The sequence below is a fragment of the Oncorhynchus nerka genome, linkage group LG9b, assembly GCF_034236695.1.
Source record: "Oncorhynchus nerka isolate Pitt River linkage group LG9b, Oner_Uvic_2.0, whole genome shotgun sequence".
NCBI lineage: Eukaryota > Metazoa > Chordata > Actinopteri > Salmoniformes > Salmonidae > Oncorhynchus > Oncorhynchus nerka.
Genome location: NC_088424.1, coordinates 21,770,840 through 21,793,948, shown reverse-complemented (window position 1 = coordinate 21,793,948; position 23,109 = coordinate 21,770,840). Strand labels below are relative to the sequence as shown.

General features: G+C 43.8%; 1 protein-coding gene across 1 annotated transcript; it reads right to left on the bottom strand.

The window, feature by feature from the left end:
* Positions 1 to 15,368: 15,368 nt before the first annotated feature.
* elovl8a (ELOVL fatty acid elongase 8a) lies at positions 15,369 to 22,762 on the bottom strand. The gene is made up of 8 exons (XM_029641876.2): positions 22,585 to 22,762; positions 21,813 to 21,879; positions 21,494 to 21,681; positions 21,219 to 21,299; positions 21,048 to 21,104; positions 20,740 to 20,854; positions 19,900 to 20,027; positions 15,369 to 17,758 (listed from the first exon to the last, which is right to left on the bottom strand). Exons 1-8 carry the CDS (start codon positions 22,651 to 22,653, stop codon positions 17,591 to 17,593), a joined length of 873 nt encoding a protein of 290 aa, XP_029497736.1. The 5' UTR covers positions 22,654 to 22,762; the 3' UTR covers positions 15,369 to 17,590.
* Between the last annotated feature and the right edge of the window lie 347 nt (positions 22,763 to 23,109).

Here is a 23,109-nt window from a genome sequence, read left to right as displayed (position 1 = left end):
CACGTCTACCTTTGACTCATTCCTCTCTGCCTCCTTCTTTCCACTCCTCTCCTCTTTTGACCTCACCCTCTCACCTTCCCCCTACTCACAAGGCAGGCAATACGCCGACCTCATCTTTACTAGATGCTGTTCCTCCACTAACCTCATTGCAACTCCCTCCAAGTCTCCGACCACTACCTTGTATCCTTTTCCCTCTCGCTCTCATCCAACACTTCCCACACTGCCCCTACTCGGATGGTATCGCGCCGTCCCAACCTTCGCTCTCTCTCCCCCGCTACTCTCTCCTCTTCCATCCTATCATCTCTTCCCTCTGCTCAAACCTTCTCCAACCTATCTCCTGATTCTGCCTCCTCAACCCTCCTCTCCTCCCTTTCTGCATCCTTTGACTCTCTATGTCCCCTATCCTCCAGGCCGGCTCGGTCCTCCCCTCCCGCTCTGTGGCTCGACGACTCATTGCGAGCTCACAGAACAGGGCTCCGGGCAGCCGAGCGGAAATGGAGGAAAACTCGCCTCCCTGCAGACCTGGCATCCTTTCACTCCCTCCTCTCTACATTTTCCTCCTCTGTCTCTGCTGCTAAAGCCACTTTCTACCACTCTAAATTCCAAGCATCTGCCTCTAACCCTAGGAAGCTCTTTGCCACCTTCTCCTCCCTCTTGAATCCTCCTCCCCCTCCCCCCTCCTCCCTCTCTGCAGATGACTTCGTCAACCATTTTGAAAAGAAGGTCGACGACATCCGATCCTCGTTTGCTAAGTCAAACGACACCGCTGGTTCTGCTCACACTGCCCTACCCTGTGCTCTGACCTCTTTCTCCCTCTCTCTCCAGATGACATCTCACGTCTTGTGACGGCCGGCCGCCCAACAACCTGCCCGCTTGACCCTATCCCCTCCTCTCTTCTCCAGACCATCTCCGGTGACCTTCTCCCTTACCTCACCTCGCTCATCAACTCATCCCTGACCGCTGGCTACGTCCCTCCCGTCTTCAAGAGAGCGAGAGTTGCACCCTTCTGAAAAAACCTACACTCGATCCCTCCGATGTCAACAACTACAGACCAGTATCCCTTCTTTCTTTTCTCTCCAAAACTCTTGAACGTGCCGTCCTTGGCCAGCTCTCCCGCTATCTCTCTCAGAATGACCTTCTTGATCCAAATCAGTCAGGTTTCAAGACTAGTCATTCAACTGAGACTGCTCTTCTCTGTATCACGGAGGCGCTCCGCACTGCTAAAGCTAACTCTCTCTCCTCTGCTCTCATCCTTCTAGACCTATCGGCTGCCTTCGATACTGTGAACCATCAGATCCTCCTCTCCACCCTCTCCGAGTTGGGCATCTCTCGGCGCGGCCCACGCTTGGATTGCGTCCTACCTGACAGGTCGCTCCTACCAGGTGGCGTGGCGAGAATCCGTCTCCTCACCACGTGCTCTCACCACTGGTGTCCCCCAGGGCTCTGTTCTAGGCCCTCTCCTATTCTCGCTATACACCAAGTCACTTGGCTCTGTCATAACCTCACATGGTCTCTCCTATCATTGCTATGCAGACGACACACAATTAATCTTCTCCTTCCCCCTTCTGACGACCAGGTGGCGAATCGCATCTCTGCATGTCTGGCAGACATATCAGTGTGGATGACGGATCATCACCTCAAGCTGAACCTCGGCAAGACGGAGCTGCTCTTCCTCCCGGGAAGGACTGCCCGTTCCATGATCTCGCCATCACGGTTGACAACTCCATTGTGTCCTCGTCCCAGAGCGCTAAGAACCTTGGCGTGATCCTGGACAACACCCTGTCGTTCTCAAATAACATCAAGGCGGTGGCCCGTTCCTGTAGGTTCATGCTCTACAACATCCGCAGAGTACGACCCTGCCTCACACAGGAAGCGGCGCAGGTCCTAATCCAGGCACTTGTCATCTCCCGTCTGGATTACTGCAACTCGCTGTTGGCTGGGCTCCCTGCCTGTGCCATTAAACCCCTACAACTCATCCAGAACGCCGCAGCCCGTCTGGTGTTCAACCTTCCCAAGTTCTCTCACGTCACCCCGCTCCTCCGCTCTCTCCACTGGCTTCCAGTTGAAGCTCGCATCCGCTACAAGACCATGGTGCTTGCCTACGGAGCTGTGAGGGGAACGGCACCTCACTACCTCCAGGCTCTGATCAGGCCCTACACCCAAACAAGGGCACTGCGTTCATCCACCTCTGGCCTGCTCGCCTCCCTACCACTGAGGAAGTACAGTTCCCGCTCAGCCCAGTCAAAACTGTTCGCTGCTCTGGCCCCCCAATGGTGGAACAAACTCCCTCACGACGCCAGGACAGCGGAGTCAATCACCACCTTCCGGAGACACCTGAAACCCCACCTCTTTAAGGAATACCTAGGATAGGATAAAGTAATCCTTCTCCCCCCCCCCCTTAAAAGACCTAGATGCACTATTGTAAAGTGGCTGTTCCACTGGATGTCATAAGGTGAAAGCACCAATTTGTAAGTCGCTCTGGATAAGAGCGTCTGCTAAATGACTTAAATGTAAATGTAATGTTGACCTCAGATGCTTTCCTCGGTCGCTCAGTAGTTGTTTTGCTCTAAGAGTGAGAAAAATATGTTTAGCTCATCCAGAAGGGCGGTGTTGGTGGATGGCAATCGTTAGGAGCCCCTGCCACATACGCCTTGTATCCGACCCGCTGAATTGCTCTTCCACCTGGTCCCTATACTTGTGTTTCGCCATCTTGATCTATCTGCGTAGGTTGCATTTGTATTGTTTAACCCTACACCCATCCCTGGTCACCTTACTGTGTTTGTAAGCAGCATCTCTCTCCTTCAGTTTCTTTACAAGTCTGCCAACAATCCACAGTTTTTGATTCGGGTATGTTTTGAAAGACATTATAGGTATCACATCATCTATGCATTTCTTTATGAATCCGGTGACTGAGTCCATTGATGTTACTCCCAGGGGTGACCCAAAACAGTCCACGTGATAAAAACAGTCTTGGAGCATGAATTCTGATTGGTCGGACCAGCATTGTACAGACCTGACCACCGGAACTTCCCTCTTGAGTCTTTGTTTCTAAGTGGGGAGAAGCAAAATGGAGTGGTAGTCAGATATACTGAAAGTAGTCTCTTACGCCAGACAGCTTACTTCAATCTAGCACGTGAGACTAGATCTGCTCTATCAGGCACAGATGGCGCTAAAGTAAAAAGCAAATTGTAATTAACTTGTAAATAAATAATCATAGCAGTCATGGGAGCCTGGGAGCCGATAAACTGGACAACTACATCCATAAACGGGACAACTACATCCAATAAGTGTCACGATCGTCGTAAGAACATTCGGACCAAAGTGCAGCGTGAAATCGGTTCAACATTTTTATTATAAGTGAACCGCACAAAAAAACAATAAAGAATAAACGATACGGGAAGCTATGGAGTGCTCACAGGCAACTACACATAAACAAGATCCCACAAAAAACAGTGGGGAAATGGCTGCCTAAATATGATCCCCAATCAGAGACAACGCTAAACAGCTGCCTCTGATTGGGAACCATACCAGGCCAACATAGAAATAAAACAACCTAGATTACCCACCCTAGTCACACCCCGACCTAACCAAAATAGAGAATAAAAAGGCTCTCTATGGTCAGGGCGTGACAATAAGAGTTGAATGACAGAGGGATACACTAGCTAGAACCTTCTCATCTCCTATCTGATAGGACAACAAAGCATGGCCAATTTTATTGTTTCCCCCAGGTTCACAATGTTCTACTGTAGGTGCCCGGGCAACATGTTGTGTGGACTAAAACAGCATAAAACCAGGTGTATCACAAAGCATTATCACAATAACCAGTTATCTACCTTTGATAAGCAGCTTGCTAGCCATAGCAGGCTGGTAGCTTGCAAGCTAGTTAGCTCCCATGCCAATTTCAAGTATTTCTAAAATAATATCTGACTAAGTTATTTCAGAATGAAAGTTAACTGGCTAGCGCATCATGCTTTCTGACATTATGTTAGCTAGCTATCCCTAGTTAGATAATGTGTTTTCACTTCACGCATCTGCATGCTTGTTGCGTTCACCCTGGTGCCCTTTTGTTCATCTGTTCAAATTAGTGGCAGGATGTGCAGCAGTGGTCCTTCTTTTTGACATGCAAAAGTGAAATAGGTGTATTTAGCTGTTTTTCAAATGCACAGATCACATTATATATCTTCTCAAAGAAACTACCGGTAGTTCGAAAACTTAGCATCATATCATAACTCCAACCACCTCACGTCTTCAACCAATTAGCTGCTGCCACTGGCTAATACCACCGTGCAATTCCGAAACCCTTCCTGACATTTATTCTAAGCCCACAGTAAATGCATGATGCAGAGGTAGACATGTACTGTGTAGGTGGCTTTAAGAAAAACAACCATTTGAGAAGCACTCTAGTTGCAGTTGCGAAAGTTGAGAAACATGATGGGTTGAGTCCCATATGGTCCTCTATTCACTATGGAGGGAATTCCAACCCGAGCTAAGCATGTGTAAATTGGACATAATTCCCTTTTATTGCTATTGTTACACCCAAACAAGGGCACTGCGTTCATCCACCTCTGGCCTGCTCGCCTCCCTACCACTGAGGAAGTACAGTTCCCGCGCAGCCCAGTCAAAACTGTTCGCTGCTCTGGCCCCCGAATGGTGGAACAAACTCCCTCACAACGCCAGGACAGCGGAGTCAATCACCACCTTCCGGAGACACCTGAAACCCCACCTCTTTAAGGAATACCTAGGATAGGATAAAGTAATCCTTCTCACCCCCCCCCCCCCTTACTAGATTTAGATGCACTATTGTAAAGTGGCTGTTCCACTGGATGTCTTAAGGTGAACGCACCAATTTGTAAGTCGCTCTGGATAAGAGCGTCTGCTAAATGACTTAAATGTAAAATGTAAATGTATGCGTATTCTGACCTTGAACTTAATTCCGCTATTTGTTTGGGGTAGGGATCCAATGAATTGAAGACGGAGGTGTGTCTACAGATACGTCCTGACCTTGGTTTGATTCCCTCATAAATACACCAGCTTTAAGCACAATGAAATTATATATATTTTCCTATAGAAATAACACCATTCTCCATGCACTGTAATTTACAAATTGATAAGAGCTATTGATAAGAGCTATTGATAAGAGCTATTGATAAGAGCTAGGTAAATGAGTAACCCATTTAGATAAGGGGATTATAAATATAAATTACAATTGTTTTAAATCGCTAGATCGCTAGAGACAAATGTCAAACCAGTCATATGGCAGAAAACTGAAGGATTATCAACCTTTTCCACAAGTTTATGAAATGCTGGCCTTATAACTTGCAGGGATGACATTTGGAGACCCAAGCTATAGGCTTCTGTAGCCATACGCAAATGACAGTATAGTGCCAAACCTACCGAGTTGATTTAGGATTTCTAGAAGATATTAATTTTATGCCCAGACTTTTCACTGTATTTTTAGCAGATTTGTGCCATGTTAAATATTAGCCACTATCAGTGGCCACCATCAGTTATGCCCACAGATATTTAGAACTTGTCAGTTTAGTATTAGTTTCCATACATCTTGGATCATTCCATTCCATTGTTAGTTTACCATTCTTTCCTCTGCGTTCGTGTGGTTGTTCCTGAGGATCGCTAGTGACAGTGGATCATATTAGGCTAACTGATCTCTCTTTTGATGAACATATCAAGATTGTTTCAAGGACAGCTTTTTTCCATCTGCTGTAACATTGCAAAGATCAGAATCTTTCTGTCCGAAATTGATGCAGAAAAAGGTATCCATGCTTTTTTTTTACTTCTAGGTTAGACTACTGCAATGCTCTACTTTCCGGCTACCTGGATAAAGCACTAAATAAACTTCAGTTAGTGCTAAATACGGCTGCTAGAATCCTGACTAGAACCTCAAAATTAGATTATATTACTCCAGTGCTAGCCTCCCTACACTGGCTTCCTGTTAAGTTAAGGGCTGATTTCAAGGTTTTTTAACCTACAAAGATTTACATGGGCTTGCTTGCTCCTACCTATCTTTCCGATTTGGTCCTGCCGTACATACCTACACGTATGCTACGGTCACAAGACGCAGGTCTCCTAATTGTCCCTAGAATTTCTAAGCAAACAGCTGGAGGCAGGGCTTTCTCCTATAGAGCTCCATTTTTATGGAATGGTCTGCCTACCCATGTGAGAGACGCAGACTCGATCTCAACCTTTAAGTCTTTATTGAAGACTTATCTCTTCAGTAGGTCCTATGATTGAGTGTAGTCTGGCCCAGGAGTGTGAAAGTGAACTGAAAGGCACTGGAGCAACGAACCGCCTTTGCTGTCTCTGCCTAGCCGGTTCCCCTCTCTCCATTGGGATTCTCTGCCTCTAACCCTATTACAGGGGCCGAGTCACTGGCTTACTGGTGCTTTTCCATGCCGTCCCTAGGAGGGGTGCGTCACTTGAGTGGGTTGAGTCACTGACGTGGTCTTCCTGTCTGGGTTGGCGCCCCCCCTTGGGTTGTGCCGTGGCGGAGATCTTTGTGGGCTATACTCAACCTTGTCTCAGGATGGTAAGTTGGTGGTTGAAGATATCCCTCTAGTTTTTTAAAGTTTTTTATTTCACCTTTATTTAACCAGGTAGGCAAGTTGAGAACAAGTTCTCATTTACAATTGCGACCTGGCCAAGATAAAGCAAAGCAGTTCGACACATACAACGACACAGAGTTACACATGGAGTAAAACAAACATACAGTCAATAATACAGTATAAACAAGTCTATATACGATGTGAGCAAATGAGGTGAGATAAGGGAGGTAAAGGCAAAAAAAGGCCATGGTGGCAAAGTAAATAAAATATAGCAAGTAAAACACTGGAATGGTTGATTTGCAGTAGAAGAATGTGCAAAGTAGAAATAAAAATAATGGGGTGCAAAGGAGCAAAATAAATAAAATAAATACAGTAGGGAAAAAGGTAGTTGTTTGGGCTAAATTATAGGTGGGCTATGTACAGGTGCAGTAATCTGTGAGCTGCTCTGACAGTTGGTTCTTAAAGCTAGTGAGGGACATAAGTGTTTCCAGTTTCAGAGATTTTTGTAGTTTGTTCCAGTCATTGGCAGCAGAGAACTGGAAGGAGAGGCGGCCAAAGAAAGAATTGGTTTTGGGGGTGACCAGAGAGATATACCTGCTGGAGCGCGTGCTACAGGTGGGTGATGCTATGGTGACCAGCGAGCTGAGATAAGGGGGGACTTTACCTAGCAGGGTCTTGTAGATGACATGGAGCCAGTGGGTTTGGCGACGAGTATGAAGCGAGGGCCAGCCAACGAGAGCGTACAGGTCGCAATGGTGGGTAGTATATGGGGCTTTGGTGACAAAACGGATTGCACTGTAATAGACTGCATCCAATTTGTTGAGTAGGGTATTGGAAGCTATTTTGTAAATGACATCGCCGAAGTCGAGGATTGGTAGGATGGTCAGTTTTACAAGGGTGTGTTTGGCAGCACGAGTGAAGGATGCTTTGTTGCGAGATAGGAAGCCAATTCTAGATTTAACTTTGGATTGGAGATGTTTGATGTGGGTCTGGAAGGAGAGTTTACAGTCTAACCAGACACCTAGGTATTTGCAGTTGTCCACGTATTCTAAGTCAGAGCCGTCCAGAGTAGTGATGTTGGACAAGCGGGCAGGTGCAGGCAGCGATTGGTTGAAGAGCATGCATTTAGTTTTACTTGTATTTAAGAGCAATTGGAGGCCACGGAAGGAGAGTTGTATGGCATTGAAGCTTGCCTGGAGGTTAGTTAAAACACAGTGTCCAAAGAGGGGCCAGAAGTATACAGAATGGTGTCGTCTGCGTAGAGGTGGATCAGAGACTCACCAGCAGCAAGAGCGACATCATTGATGTATACAGAGAAGAGAGTCGGTCCAAGAATTGAACCCTGGGGTGTTAAGCATGTTCCAGTTTAGGTCGCCTAGCAGCACGAGCTCTGAAGATAGATGGGGAGCAATCAGTTCACATATGGTGTCCAGAGCACAGCTGGGGGCAGAGGGTGGTCTATAGCAGGCGGCAACGGTGAGAGACTTGATTTTAGAGAGGTGGATTTTTAAAAGTAGAAGTTCAAATTGTTTGGATACAGACCTGGATAGTAGGACAGAACTCTGCAGGCTATCTTTGCAGTAGATTGCAACACCACCCCCTTTGGCAGTTCTATCTTGTCTGAAAATGTTGTAGTTTGGGATGAAAATTTCAGAATTTTTGGTGGTCTTCCTAAGCCAGGATTCAGACAGCTAGAACATCCGGGTTGGCAGAGTGTGCTAAAGCAGTGAATAAAACAAACTTAGGGAGGAGGCTTCTAATGTTAACATGCATGAAACCAAGGCTATTACGGTTACAAAAGTCATCAAAAGAGAGCGCCTGGGGAATAGGAGTGGAGCTAGGCACTGCAGGGCCTGGATTCACCTCTACATCGCCAGAGGAACAGAGGAGGAGTAGGATAAGGGTACGGCTAAAAGCAATAAGAATTGGTCGTCTAGAATGTCTGGAACAGAGAGTAAAAGGAGGTTTCTGGGGGTGATAAAATAGCTTCAAGGTATAATGTATAGACAAAGGTATGGTAGGATGTGAATACAGTGGAGGTAAACCTAGGTATTGAGTGATGATGAGAGAGATATAGTCTCTAGAAACATCATTGAAACCAGGAGATGTCATCGCATGTGTGGGTGGTGGAACTAATAGGTTGGATAAGGTATAGTGAGCAGGACTAGAGGCTCTACAGTGAAATAAGCCAATAAACACTAACCAGAACAGCAATGGACAAGGCATATTTACATTAAGGAGAGGCATGCTTAGTCGAGTGATCAAAAGGGTCCAGTGAGTAGTGAGGTTGGTTAGGGTCACGGCGATTCAGACAGCTAGCCGGGCCATCGGTAGCAAGCTAGCATAGGATGGAGGTCTGTTTTTAGCCACCTCGTGCGTTTCCGTCGGTAGGATTAGTGGGGTTCCGTGTGGTAGGGGGGATCAATCCAATTCGCAAAAAAAAACAATAGATATAGTTATAGAGGCCCAAGAAAAATGTAAATAAAAATAAATAAATTGTCCGATAGGTCTATTCAGATAGCAGCCGACAAGACAGCTAATGATTAGCGGACCGCAGATGGGCGTTCAGGTAACGTCGCGACGGAGGAGCCAGCCGGATAACTCCCTCGGGTAGATAACGTCGGTAGTCCAGTTGTGAAGGCCCGGTGGGGCTCCGCGTTGGCAGTAAAACGGGTCCGGATAGGTGATTGTAGCCCAGGAGTGACTGATGGAACTCTTCAGCTGGCTAGCTCCGGAATAATTGATGTTTGCTCCGGAATCGACGTAAGCCGATAGTCACACGGATAGCAGCTAGCTAGCTGCGAGATCCAGGTATAAATGTCCAGAGTTAGCGGTTGAAATCCGGGGACATGGAGAAAAAAATAGGTCCGGTATGTTCCGACGACAGCAAATCCTATCCATGGGCTCTTGTAACAAGGTCTCTCCCTCCACGGTTACAAAACACTCCTTCCTAGTTATATTATTCACCTCAATGTGTTACTTTGTAGCATGTCTAACAATAAAAAGTTGGTACTTTAAGACAACAAAAAAAAATGTGGAATGGCAATAGAATAAGTGCATGCATGCCCCTTTATTTTGTAAATAAAAGTGCATGCATGCACTTATTCTATTGCCATTCCACATTTTTTTTTTTGTCTTAAAGTAGGTCCGGTATGTTGCTCTCCATACAAAACTGGCGATAGATTTTCGAGCTAAAGGATAGCTGATGACCACAAACCGTGGTTAGCTGAATACTAACGATTAGCCAGTAAAGAAGCTAACTAGCTTCTGATTAGCTTCTGGTTAGCTTCTGGCTAGCTTCTGGATTATCTTCTGGGATAGCTTCTGGCTAGCTTCTGGTTAGCTTCTATGGAGGATTACAGATTTGAGGTAAATAATACTTTCCTTTAAAAAATATATAAATTGGTGAGGTGGGTTGCAGGAGAGTGTTTTTGAAGATAAAAGAAAATAAAAAATCGATATAAAAAATGTATGCGAAGAAAGTTGTAAATATTTATACCTGGATCTCTCCTTTTTCTAGTCGTCCTGGTTTTGACCCATGCCTGTTTCTGGACTTTGTACCCGCCTGCCTGACCATTCTGCCTGCCTTGACCACGAGCCTGTCTGCCACTCTGTACCTCCTGGTCTCTGATCTGGTTTTCACCTTTTTGCCTGTCCACGACCATTCTCTTGCCTACCCCTTTGGATTAATAAACATTGTAAGACTCCAACCATCTGCCTCCTGTGTCTGCATTTGGGTCTCGCCTTGTGCCTTGATATAATGGTCAATGCAGCAGAGCAGTACTACCGCACAGAGAGGACAAATGAGGCCAAGACCATTCAACAACAAAAAATCATATATTTTATTTGTTATTGTTGTCGCATTTCGTTCAACAGTGTATACCATGCGTATCCTGTACATCAGACAAATAAACTTGAACTTGAACAAAACACATGGCAGATTCTCTCTTCTCCTGTCTTGTCTTGAGTGGGAGGAGGGGATGGTGGTTGAAGCCATCATCTAATCAGCCTGCTACCCAGCCCCATTCCCTTTCCCCATTAAGCCTCTCATGTGGAAAAGAAGGGGTAGGGAAAGAGAGATTCTTAAGACAGATACTTATTTTGTTTTGCGAGCGCATCATAAAAAGGGATTTGCCGGAGAAATTAACAAGAGCCCTTGATATGCAGATCAGTGCCCATTAATCAAAGAAATTAGATTAGGATTCCAAATGAGATGAAGAAAGGCTTCATTATCTTGGTTGAGTGTCATGTTTAATAACGTGGAACGGCTGTGTAATTCACTGGAGGAGTGGGCTGAGGAGAAGACGTAGCGGGTCCTTGGCGCGGTTATTTTAAGCCCTAGGTGACCCAGGGAGCAGGAGAACAGGGGGCTGGAGAGAGCAGGGGGCCAGGGGGAACCGCTCAGCAGACAGTGGAGGGAGAGGGGGGAAGAGAATCAAAAGAGTACGCTCCTACGGGAGCCAGGCGACTATGTGTGGTGCCTTTGATGTTAAAGTGTCTTGGCGTATTGTGGGGAGCGGGGTCTCCACAATGCATGAATAATGGTTTGTATAAATGTTGCCACTGCAATGCACTGTGACGGCACTCATGCACCAGCAAACTCTGCTGCCATCTCTCTGTGTTGTTCTGGTCCAGGTAAGGACTGGGTAATACACACAAACAAAGATAAACATAAACACCCAGGCAAATGTTATAGAACAGACTAGAGCTTCATATTAAATAGCCCCCCATATACAGTATGAACAAAATGTAACATGTAAATGTAAATACTGTGCTGTTGCTGGGGCATCTCAAAATGTATTTTGACAAACTTCTTACCTCTAGGAAAAAAACTGAAGTCACTGATGACTACAGGGCTGTACTCTCCCGCTCCTTGGTACTCGGGAGTCTGTGAAATTATGCTGGCATTAATATTTAATATTACGAGGAAAAGGAGAGAAACAAATGTGCCGGGTCCTTTGTCTTTGTGTCAAGTGAAATATGCTTGGAAAATCATTTGAAATGGAAGACATGGGAAATACAGCCCTGTAACTTGGCGTTGTGGCTCTGAATAATGTAGAGAAGGACAGCCGGACCCGAGGTGGGGTGGTGAGTAGGTAGGCAAAGAGGGCCAGTTTAACACAGAAAATCTGCCCTACAACCAGAGAGGCCAACCGAACACTTACTGTTTTTTGTGATGAAATATGCAACAACCTTTGGCATGGGTTGACATGACTGAGCATCAAGTGCAAATTTGCAAAAGGTCATGTGTAAGTGCAAGTAGGAACTTACAGCCAGGGTCTCTGTACATCAATGAAATCCTCATATCTATTCTTAGTATAACTTTATACACATTATTGAGTAATCAACTGATCATTTGATGGCTAGATGGTTACTGGATAGTGGAAATGTAAGTGCTTATTTCAGACATCCAATCAAAACAAATGTTTTCTCAGATCTATCACACATAAGAGGGACAGTGACCCCAACTAACTGACTGTGTGATTCCACTGAAAATGAAGTGAATGTCACAGCTCCCTTACATGCACGCATACACACACACACACACACACACTTAGTGCTCTAAAGATGTCATGTAAAGCTATCAAGCCTTCGGACTGACCTTAGAATGACCTTGCAAGGAGATATTATTCCCCTCAGAATATGTTGTAAAAGAACGATTTGATGTACAGTCACAATGATATGGGTGAGTTTATAAGACTAGTTTATAAGCAGGTATAGAACACTAGACCAATTCCAATGAGCTTGATATGGCCTCTGATCTCACTAGAGGGCAGTGGCGAGATGCATTTGAGGAATATTTTAACCAAATAAAGTGTTAATATCAAAGAGGGCCCACTGTGTCTGTGGTAGGAGGCTCTGCATCACGGTTGTGTCAGTAAACCACAAAGTAGCTGTGTCCATCTTACGATGATTTGCTAAGTCTACAGGGTACATAAGGGCCCACTTTAAGAACTGTGAGTGTGTGTGTGTGTTTGTGTGTGCGTGTTTGCTATGTCTGTGTGTGTGTGTCTGTATATGTGTGGGAGTGTATGTGACAGGTAGGCTGTCTGCACATTGGAATTGAACCTGACAGCACAGCTGCTGATTACAATTTCAACACAGAGGGAGGCCAGGCAGTGTGCTGCATTACAGCACTACTGATAAAGGTCAAGTCATCTCTATATGAGACCAGAGAGCTAGAGAACATCAGTCACAGACAAACCATCCATTCAGCGCAGGCTAGATTCCTATTCAAACCAGATATTAGGTCGCTGGAGACTGATGGTGGCTGAAGGTTATTAGTCTCACTCTTCTATGAGGGTTATACAAAAGGTAAACAATGCTAGACTAGGAGCCTTTGTAGCCCTTTGGCAGCCATTTTGTATTGTTCATCAGACACCCATAAAAGGTACAACCTGGCAGCTACACAGTGTATTAACACAAATGTTGATGAGGTTTTCATGTTTCCTGATGAAAGTGGCCATTCTTGCCAGATTAATTATTCTGCACTCTTAGAAAAAAGGTGCTATCTAGAACCTAAAAGGGTTCGTCAGCTGCCCCCATAGGAGAACCATATGAAGATCCATTTTTGGTTCCAGGTAGAACCCTTTGGAGTTCCCTGTAGAACCCTTTCCACAGAGGGTCCTACATAGAACCTAAAATGGTTCTACCTGGAAACAAAAAACTGGGGACATTTTGTTGGTCCCCACAAGTCAAATGCTATTTCGAAGGGGTTTAGGGATAGATAGAATTAGAGGGTTAAGATATAATTAGAGTTAGGGTTAAGGTTAGGTTATGGGGTTAGGTTTAGGTTATGGGGTTAGGGTTAGGGAAAATAGGATTTAGAATGTTTATAAATTGAGTGTCACCACAAGGTTAGTTAAACAAGACAGTGTGTGTGTGTGTGTGTGTGTGTGTGTGTGTGTGTGTGTGTGTGTGTGTGTGTGTGTGTGTGTGTGTGTGTGTGTGTGTGTGTGTGTGTGTGTGTGTGTGTGTGTGTGTGTGTGTGTGTGTGTGTGTGTGTGTGTGTGTGTGTGTGTGTGTGTAGGGATATCCACACACATTAGGCCGCTTCCATTAGGAACCAAATGATTAACTCTTGTTTCAACAAAACAATTTCCCATCCTTTCCTTCCATGTCTGTATAAACCTCTTCAGAACTCTCATACATACCTTACGTCCTGTACTGACCCCTTTACGAGTGCTAGCTGGTTGATTGGCTGAAACAAGAGGCTTAAATGAAAGCACTAGCTGAGATTGCTCACCCTCTTGTTAACCCTCTTTGTCTGAAACCAGTCGCTCACCTCAAGCACCATCATCAGCCGCTCGTTCCCCAGCCCCTCTCACTGACTCTGTGATTACCGACTGGCCCGGCTAAGGAGGGCTCACCCCCACTTTAAGGGATTACAAATTACAGTGTACAGACAAGGTGCTACTTGCTGTTACTGGGGAGACTACCAAACTAACTTATAAGTGACTCTACATCATCACTTTCTCTTGTTATCAGTGGTTGTGTTGTGTTTCCTTCTCGCTGCCATAAGTGGTGTACCTTTGTTGATTTGTGAGACATTTTTAGAAGATAATGTCGCCATGTCTAGATGTGAGAGACTTGTGAACATGAGTTCGCATCTTGATTAGAGTTTAAGCTTTTCGACAACTAACATATATTTTTTTCATGTGGAAGAGTGGGTATGGGTGTTTGTCAGTATACCTAGAACAGCATAGAGTAGCTGAGGACTGGACACAGGTGATTCAAATGACCCCTTGCTCAATCCCAAACCATTTGGCACCAGCCACTGAAGGTAAAATGGATCCCTTAATATCAGCCACAACCACGACATGCTAAACTAAAGAAAGGAAGAAACAGAGGGGAGTTAGGGGAGAGATTATCATTCCCTCCAACCTCTCTCTCACCACAAATTAATGTGCTTTCATCCACTTTCAATTCCCCTTATCAAACGGCAGCAGCAGAGGAAGCCTCCGATACTTAAAGTGACAGTGGCATTAAAGGATGGTCTTCATCTCCTGTCTCACGGGGAAAGTGACATTTACCTACACACCCAGGAACCTGTCACTTGTTTATTGCTCAAGACAGTCAGTGGATGAACGTTGAGGAGGGGAGGCCCCTACTGTAAATCAACGTGGCTGTAGACCACTGCATTCTCCCAGACGAGTCACATTAAAAGACAAGTTCCAAGAGGACATCTTGTCAGATATTATGTGACAGGCTTAGAGAGCCAAGGAGGAGTGTCGGCTGTGTCAAACTTTGATTAAAATGAAAATACTGGCTATCATTTATTTATCTGGCATTTGTGTGAACACAACGTACAGACATGAAAATGTGCTCTTAGGAGTAAGGAGACTCAAGGGTTTGTTTTCAAACACATCAGCACAGGCATGTGGTGTTGGATGGCTGGGATTGAAGACTGACAGCAATATATTGCTGGGAGAGGACACATGCCCCCAGAGCAATACTGCAAGCTGATTCCAGTGACAAATATGTCCAAATGTGCATCTGGCAATAAGCTGTGGGTTATGAGATGTGACACTCATACTTGCGAGGAAAACAGCAGCCATCTCACCAGCAGGATATGGTCTGTAACTCTACACAGCTGTATCTCCACTATTAGAAAAAAGGGTTCCAAAAGGGTTCTTTTGCTGTCCCCATAGGAGAAACCTTTTTGGTTCCTGGTAGAACCCTTCGGGTTCCAGGTAGTACCCCCTTGTGTTCCATGTAGAACCCTCTGTGGAAAGGGTTCTACATGGAACACAAAAAGGATTCTACATGGAACACAAAAAGGTTCTATATGGAACACAAAAAGGATTCTACATGGAACACAAAAAGGTTCTACATGGAACACAAAAAGGTTCTACATGGAATACAAAAAGGATTCTACATGGAATACAAAAAGGATTGTACATGGAACACAAAAAGGTTCTACATGGAACACAAAAAGGATTCTACATGGAACACAAAAATAATTATACATGGAACCCAAAAAGGATTCTCCTATGGGGACAGCCAAAGAACCCTTTTAGGTTCTAGATAGCACCTTTTTTTCTATTTTATTTTTATTTAACCGTTATTTTACCAGGTAAATTGACTGAGAACACATTCTCATTTATAGCAACAACCTGGGGAATAGTTACAGGGGTGATGAATGAGCCAATTGTAAACTGGGGATGATTAGGTGACCGTATGAGGACCAGATTGGGAATTTAGCCAGGACACCGGGGTTAACACAACTACTCTTACGATAAGTGCCATGGGATCTTTAGTGACCACAGAGATTCAGGACACCCGTTTAACATCCCGTCCAAAAGACGGCACCCTACACAGGGCAATGTCCCCAATAACTGCCCTGGGGCATTGGGATATTTTTTGTCCAGAGGAAAGAGTGCCTCCTACGTGTCCTCCAACACCACTTCCAGCAGCATCTGGTCTCCCATCTAAGGACCAATCAGGACCAACCCTGCTTAGCTTCAGAACCAAGCCAGCAGTGGGATACAGGGTGGTATGCTGCTGGCTAAGTGTGTACCAGAGACATTTCAAACCAGCTACTTTATATGGGGCCACAAAGCCCCTCAGTCCTTGGTCATGACACGAGTCACAGTGCCTGCATGACTGAACTCTTAGTGATTGTTGTTGAACTGCTTTTTTTAAAGACAGCTGTCATGCAATTCAACACAACAGACGGAGCACATGCACTGCAATACAAGCTACGTCATTTTCCAGAACCCATGAATAGCGAGAGTTACACACCCAGGATGGAAAACTAGAACAGTCAGTCAATGGTGACACTATACGGACAGGCACTAATTGTCACTCGACTTTAAGGACTTTCAAAGAAGGAAGGGAAACAGGCTTATCAGTTTCAGTAATGAAATTAGGCTTTACTGTTCACAAGTCATAAAGTAGTGACATAAGATGGAAACCACCTCAGAGTTATCCTCACTTGAATGGTTCAAATATACATTGGAAACAGGATCAGCTAAAGGCGTCTGCAGGCTTTGCATCCGAAACAGTTTGTGCAAACAGTTTGTGCATATATTATAAAGACATTTTGTGACGTTTTTGTTCGTTTTGTTCTTTAGCAAGGGTTCTTCGGCTGTTCATAAGAACAAAAAAAATTATTGAGGCAAGCAGAATTTTGGTAGCTGATGTCTACTCCTCATTGGTCAACAGTAGGGATTCTTCAAGTGTTTGTTGTCATTCACAACGATAGATTACTTGTTTTCATGCAAAAAATAGTTCACTTGACAAATACTGCACCAAACATCTTCGCGACTTCTAAATAAAAAACGTCTAAATGAATGACAGATTTTTTGAGTTATCTTAGATTAATTCGGACTAATTTGAGGAAGTGTATACTGGCTACGGCATCTCAAGGTGGACAAACAGTACTATTGCCACTTTTTTTTCTTTTCAAGCAAAAGTCTTTTAAGGGAGTATGCGAGCACACTTGTTCGGTTCACCTAGTTGAGTTATTGGGACTCACAGAACAGAGTCAGAGAGGGAGAGAGTAGGAGGGGCACAGGGTGCGGTTTTAGACTGCCAGCTGACTTGCGATTGGCTAACCTCTCAGCCAATGACTCCAAAGACAAATGAAGTGTCACAGAGAGAGATTAGATAAATAAGTGGAGTGAAGAGTAGGAGGCCTGCTCAGGTTTATTTCAATTTGGCAGAGTCACCAGAGCGTGTCTGGGACTTCATCCCTAATGACCTAAGGGGGGATGGGAGGGAATGGGAGAGGGCTAGCTCTCTCTGAGTGTGTGTGTGTGTGTGTGTGTGTGTGTGTGTGTGTGTGTGTGTGTGTGTGTGTGTGTGTGTGTGTGTGTGTGTGTGTGTGTGTGTGTGTGTGTGTGTGTGTGTGTGTGTGTGTGTGTGTGTTACCCTAATGGTTGGAGGGGAGGCTGGAACAGAAACAAACAGAAGCTTATGTCCAGCGGATAGAGACCTGCTTTACTTAAACGTGAAGGGTCAATAAATATTTAAAAAACATACATGATCAATTTAATAAAAGTAATAATTGCCTCTACATCCGTGTCTCATGTCTGTTTGCTCTTCTTGGTGAGGTAGCTCTGATAGTAGAAGTTTCTGAAGAGTACGATGAGGCTGAGGGAGTAGGCAAACACCACAGCATTCATGGAGTCTGGGAAGTCGCAGTCAGTGAACAGGTTGTAGCTGGTGTGGATGGTCACTATGAAGAACTGGAGCTGGAGTCACAGAGGATCAACATAACCAGTGTCAATAAGAAGAAAGCTCAGTTGTGGGCTTCTAGTGTGACCACATTGAAAGTACATAGTTGTAGAGCCCATAAAAACATTTCACGTATTCAGCACTGATGCAGCTTCATACAGTACATGCAGTATGATCCTATTGTCTTCACACAACCGTTATTAGCGGGGGTCTTACAGTAAGGCTTCAGGGTTAATAAGGTCAGTGATGATCTCAAAACATGGCTAAAACTATCATTTTGATATCATGGATAGTCAGTCTTTGCATACATAGCTCTTGCTTTGAATATGAGAGTGGTTCCTGTTCTCCAGGCCCATCCCTCAACTTTTCACCAAAACACAGGTGGGAAGACAGCTTTGTTATTGTTTCAATTAAGGATTCCAGCTGATAATGCAAAATGTAGATTTCTGCCGAAATAGACATACCCAAAAGTAATGACATTTACATTTTACATTTAAGTCATTTAGCAGACTTTTATGAGATGGCCATAAACAATAACTAGTTAATTGCTGCATAGTTCTAGGAAAGTCTGGTTAAACATAGTTATACATTGCTGAAGTGTACTTACTTTTGAGGACACAAGCTCAAGTAAATATTACAAATATTATAAAAATATACAGTACCAGTCAAAAGTTTAGACACACCTACTCATTCCAGTGTTTTTCTTATTTTTCTTATTTTCTACATAAAGTAGTGAAGAAATCAAAACTATGAAATAACGCATATGGAATCATGCAGTAATCAAGAAAGTGTTAAAGACATGAAAATATATTTTTATATTTGAGATCTTCAAAGTAACCACCCTTTGCCTTGATGACAGCTTTGCACACTTTTGGCATTCTCTCAACCAGCTTCATGAGGTAGTCACCTGGAATGCATTTCAATTAAAAGGTGTGCCTTGTTAAAAGTTAATTTGTGGAATTTCTTTCCTTCTTAAAGCGTTTGACCCAATCATTTGTGTTGTAACAAGGTAGGGGTGGTATACAGAAGATAGCTCTATTTGGTAAAATATCAAGTCCATATTATGGCAAGAACAGATGAAATAAGCAAAGAGAAACGACAGTCCATTTTACTTTAAGACATGAAGATCAGTCGCAAAAACCATCAAGCAGCCAACAAGTGCTCAGCATATGTGACTGTTGGAAAATAATTCCTGGTGAAGCTGGTTGAGAGAATGCCAAGAGTGTACAAAGCTGTCATCAAGGCAAAGGGTGGCTACTTTGAAGAATCGAAAATCGAAAATATATTTTCATTTGTCCAAACTGGTACTGTATATTCAACAAGTGGAATAGCTCTTGAAATGACTGAAATGCTTTCTAAATAAATAAATAAGAAACAATTAGAAACAACTTACTATGAGATTTAATATTTATTTTAACTGTAAAATAAATATGATCATATTTAGTGACGGTACAAATGTGACCCCATTTCATGTACAGTAACTGAAGACAGAGCATTTTCTGCCAAGCCTCCTCTGAGCAACGCCATTCGAATTGCTGCAGACTCGTTACAACTTCAGCTTTACACACAAAGTGATGTTGTCCCTCAGTGACCAAAAGAAAGTGGTCGTGTTTCAATTCTATGAAATAATTTACAATGTTTTCATGTTGAGAGTTCTAAATCCGGCTCAGAATATCACAGTGAGATAAAACCACGATACCTGAAATCGCTCGACTCTCCCCTTTAATATGTTGTCTCAGTTGCTCAGAGGGAGAGCAAATCTATTATTTGTCTGGATAAGCCAGAAAATGTGACATGTCACTCCCTATGCTAATGTGGGGTATGAAAACGTATACTTCAAGTCAGGCCCTGCTGACAGAGTGGTAGTGGAGACAAGACGGATGGGGCTTTCTGCCAATATAAGGCACTGGACCCTGTGAAGTTCACATAGTGCTTTGCATACCAACATGTCAGTCAGAACCAGCCCAGAACCGGTAATATAGGGGACTTAACATTAAAGGGGTTTTAAAACACTTTGAGGTTCTTAGGGTAAAATCCCCTACAGGATATAAAGTACATGTACATTTGTATTATCTCGACTCTAGTGAATGTACTGTATGGGTGCTATTTTGGAGGCCATACTGTAGCAGAGGCTCTGCATCAAGGCCACTCTACTCACCAGCTGCAGGGAAGTGAGGTAGCGCTTCCACCACAGATACTGCTGCATGTGAGGCCCCAGCGCTGCCAGCCCATAGTATAGATACATCACCACGTGCACCAATGAGTTGATAAGGCCTATAAGGAAGGCTGGAGGGAGGAGAACACACAATACACAGAGAATGGGCGATTCATTCAGTTATCCGTTTACAGCAGTTCTTCATTTATTACAAGGTCAGTTGTTTATAATTTGTTTCTAAAGCTGGGTTCTTTAATTGAATGACAAGGCTTTGATTCATCCTTTATTTTATCTCAAGGCATAACTAACTATCTGCCCATCTAAGTACATGCAATGTGAAAATAAATAGCCAGGCTGTGTTGACTATCTTTAAACCTAAAGGAGGGCAAATGCTGCACTAAGATGCTTCGCCAGCTGTTTTCTGCAAACTCACCGCCGTTTTAAGCAAATTATACAGCATCTTAGTGCCAAAAACTTGTCTTAATCCTGCCGTTCTGTTCCTAGCTGGTCTATTTTGATCACTCATTTGACCACTGCAAATGTCTTTTTCAAATAGCAGGGGTGTGGAACAGTTCCCAGGACACTGTAGGTATCACGGCATGTGTTCCAGAGTCATTGAAATGTCAGGTGTATTTCAATGTGTGGGTGTGTGTACTGTATGTCTCCTACAGAACAAGTCCTGTATGAATAGCCTAATCATTATTTCGACCAATACTGAGCAGGAAGCAGACACAAGAAATAGATTGTGCAGTGCCATACGGTTACATATAGGACATAATTGTCTGGGTCTAGCACCGGGTAAATGAATCACCGTCTCGGCTGTAGTAATGTGACAACCCTTACACTGGCCTCCTGCCACGTATTTGACCCCAGCCCACCAGTTGAAGATCATGGTGCCGTGGTGGTAGACATGCAGGAACGTCAGCTGACTGTTCTTCTTCCTCAGGATGAAGAAAAGCTGGAAGAGACGTGTCATATTTCATTTATTTATCAAACCTGACAGATATACAAGAATATGACAAGAAACACAATTATCTACAGTCACATGGACAGAAGACAGCGCATTAAAGATGTCTTGATAGAAGAGATGTAATAAGAGCACACCGTTTTTGCTTCAACCTGGGATAGTAGAATCCCTGAAGTGTACTTACAGTATCACTGAGCTCGATGACTTTGGAGAAGTAGAACCACCAGCAGACCTTGGCCATCTGTTCAGAACACATAGAAGATACATTTCAGCAGTAGGATAAGATTAGAAATCATTTACACACAGTATATGTACATTAAGGCAATTGCAAAGCATTGCAGTGGATATGAGTTACCCGCATTGCCAGTGGGCTGGTGTTGTAGTCCACAGGCTGACATAATATACTATAGTTTGCCAACCAGGATGACGCTGTGAACTGAGGAGAGAGTAAAATGCATTAAAATACTATATGCTTACAGGTAGAGAAATAGCTATTCATCATCACTTATTTACACATACACTATATAACAAGGACATAGAAAGGTACTGTAATGTGTACAATAGATCCAAAGCACATCCGATAAGAGTAAAATAGCTACAAGCTATCCATGCTTTCCACTGTTTCCATACCTCATAGAACATATAGGCAGACAGGCAGACCATAGCAAAGTTGTACATGATGAGCACAGGCTTGAGGTTGACTGGCTGTCTCTGAGCCATCAGCTTGGGGCCCCCCCATATGAGGAGCAGGTAGCACAGGAAGATGCAAGTGATGGGCACAGGTGAGTACACCAGCAACCAGCTGTCAGTTCTTTTGTCTGAAAGCACACAGAGACAGCATTACTATAGGATAAGAAAATGGATAGGTGAAGCAATGATTCACGTATGTTGGTCTTGTACTGGTAACTTCAGTCAGCACGGTCTGGTTTTAGAAGCTGGGCACAGTTACCTCCATTATCTAGCACCCCTTGGTAGAACAGTAGGATTTTCTGCCATGTTGTGGCCATCCCTAAACGCTGCAAAAAATGCATTATATGATGAGTTAAATGCATTTTATCACTTTACATTATATGAAGTAAATATTGACTCTGATGAAGCCATCCAAATAGTTGGTGTGAATTATTTGCTCCCAGAAGTTGACATTTTATAACTCATACAGCAGATTTCAGAAGGATGTCTATGAAAGCGACAGTACTGCCACCTAATGTCAGATTGGTCAATTATGAAAAGGGTCACAATTGCAATTGCAAAACACACACAGAAATACTGTATCTGAGGTGTTTTGTTGATAGGCTACTCAAATCAGTCGGCCAGCTGGATAAGCTAAAGCAGGTTTAGCTTCTTGCTTCAGGAGGATTTAGGAAATCCCTTACACAACGGCACAGCATATTGAATCTCGGATAACCTCTTCTGTATTTTAACTCTGTCGCCTACAAGAGTTACACTTTTATGATTTTTCTTTCTCTCACAGAAGTGTGTATAGCTCTTTATGAAATAACAAGGTGTCGGCATGAATAGTGCAGATGATGATAATGGTGATGATCAAATGATTAAGGTATTTCTTCCCTTGGTTATACCACTACAGTCTAGACTAGAGGGACATTCATTTTAGAAATGGCAAAATAACTATTTAGGCTAGGCCTAACTGATTTTGTCATTCGAAAGTCATTTATAATAGGCTGTAATTGTCTATATTCAGGTGCGAGATTAACAGAACTTACTTCGTAGGCTGCACTCATCGACCGGAATGCACAAATTGCAGATCTGATGGTCGCAAACCATCTAACCATGGTTGAATTTGTCCGCCATCCAACGCAGCATTCTCTCTGAGTGTTGATGGCGATATGAGGGAGCTGAATTGTCGTTTACCATCACCCCCCGCGGCAATGAGGTAATCCACCTGCTGTGCATGGTATTTTAGCCTATAGCCGAGCCCTAGGCTATCTATTTCATGCCTTGCCCACTTGTGAGAAGCTATTTAACTTGAATAAATGTATGGTTTCAAAGAATAGTGAATAGATATAGGCCTAGGTCCAAACACAAACAGTAACATTGACCTATTATTCGTTAGGAAATAGCCTATGAGTTTACATAAAGGTGAAACAATATTTGACGCTCAGTGCTTGATTTAGACAGGAGCTCACCAGTACTCCGGCACCACAACTGTTCTAATGCTTGAGCTCCTGTTCTTCATAGAATATTAGCTCAAAAGTATTGTGGAGCTCCTGCACCTAAATATAAACAGT